This window comes from Orycteropus afer, unplaced genomic scaffold (genome assembly GCF_000298275.1).
Source record: "Orycteropus afer afer isolate SDZICR_OR568_19922 unplaced genomic scaffold, OryAfe1.0 scaffold00899, whole genome shotgun sequence".
In the NCBI taxonomy this organism is placed as follows: domain Eukaryota; kingdom Metazoa; phylum Chordata; class Mammalia; order Tubulidentata; family Orycteropodidae; genus Orycteropus; species Orycteropus afer.
In genome coordinates this window covers 30,905-32,563 of record NW_006922486.1, presented here as the reverse complement: position 1 = coordinate 32,563, position 1,659 = coordinate 30,905, and the positions used below count along the sequence as shown (strand labels likewise).

The following is a 1,659-nucleotide window of genomic DNA, read 5'->3' as shown; positions in this document are numbered from 1 at the left end:
TTAACTAAAGAAAGACTTAGTTAATATCTGTTATACAATTATGAGCAGCTCTATATTTACTCACAAAAATGTCTATTTTATGATAAATTGTATTTTCCTAGTAGATAGAGAAAGAAATAGATGTACTGATTGTTATAAACACATAGCCAACAAGTAACAATTGGCTTCAACAAGGTCAAATGCTGACCTTGTAAGGCAGAGTAGAATGGCTCAATAGGATTTCAGACCCTGTAATCTTTACAGAAGCAGAGTGCAAAACCTGTTTCCAGCTGAAGGTCTGGTAGGTTTGAATCACTGATCTTTTGATTGGGAGCCCAAAGTATGCCCACTGTGCCAAAAGAGTTCCTTATAGATAGGTATGTTTATTGTTACTTGTATATACAGGTATATTGATTTCTGTATATACACAGGTATGTGCTCTATATGTCAATAGAAAATTATTATTCCTATGAACATTTCCAACCCTTTATGTGAAATTCCATTTAGAGGATTATAAAATGAATCATATCATCCTTACTATAAACATGTCCTATGACATAAAACATTTCTGAGTGCTCCTTTTACCTCTGTGTTTCTCAAGCTGTAGATCATAGGGTTTAGCATTGGGGTAATAACCCCATTCATCATTGAAATAAGCCTGTCTGTGACTGAGGAGTGGTGACTGGAGGAGGGGCGGGCATAGTTAAGTATCACTGTGCCATAGAACAAACAAACCACAAGGAGGTGAGAAGCACATGTGGAGAAGGCTTTGCGCTTTCCTTCAGCTGACTGCATCTTCAGGATGGTTGACATGATGTAGATATAAGAGATACCAGTGGTCAGGAAGGTGCTGATCCCTAAGAGACATGCTAACACTAAGACAAGCATTTCTGCCACATATGTGGAAGAGCAGGAGAGGGCCACCACTGGAGGGATGTCACAATAATACTGGTTGACTCGATTAGACTTACAGAAAGATAGGCGGAACGTGAACACCGTGTGCACTATGGAGTTCAGAAACCCTGCTGCCCAGGTACCACCGGTGAGGTGGACACAGCGCCATTTTGTCATGATAAGAGTGTAATGAAGAGGAAAACATATGGCCACATACCTGTCATAAGCCATGACAGTGAGAAGGAAGACTTCTCTTCCTACCAGGCCCACTAGGAAAAATAGCTGCAAAGCACATCCAGCAAAAGAAATGCTTCGCTTCTCAGACAAAAGGTTCTTAAGAATCTTGGGAACAGTGGATGATGGGCAGAAAATATCTAAGAGGGACAGATTTGCCAAAAAATAATACATGGGTGTGCGGAGTTTTTTTTTCAGTCCCAATGGCAAGAAGAATGGCCCCATTTCCCATCAATGTGACTTGATAGATGGCACCAAAAACCATAAAGAGAATGTAGCGCATCTCCGGGAGGTCAGAGAACCCTAGGAGGATGAACTCTGTGATGGCAGTTTGGTTGTAGACATCCATCTCCTCTCTCCACAGTGTTCTTTCTGCAGAGAATGAAACCAACAGATTCAGATTAGGGTCAAAACTAAGGATCCTAGCCTATGAGAAACACTTGGGAAATCGTGTGTGGTTGATGAAAATTTATGCTAGTTTGATTTTAATTAAGGTTTCAAATATTACAATCACTGCATGCATAGTAATTTTTAGACCTTTTATCCTTACTT

The 1,659-nt window shown here is 40.1% G+C and overlaps 1 protein-coding gene across 1 annotated transcript; it reads right to left on the bottom strand.

Moving 5' to 3' along the window:
- Positions 1–516: 516 nt before the first annotated feature.
- Positions 517–1,456, bottom strand: LOC103212262 (olfactory receptor 5V1-like). Its single transcript, XM_007958265.1, is given in 2 exon segments — positions 517–1,299; positions 1,301–1,456. Coding segments are annotated over 2 exon segments (939 nt in total).
- Positions 1,457–1,659: the final 203 nt, after the last annotated feature.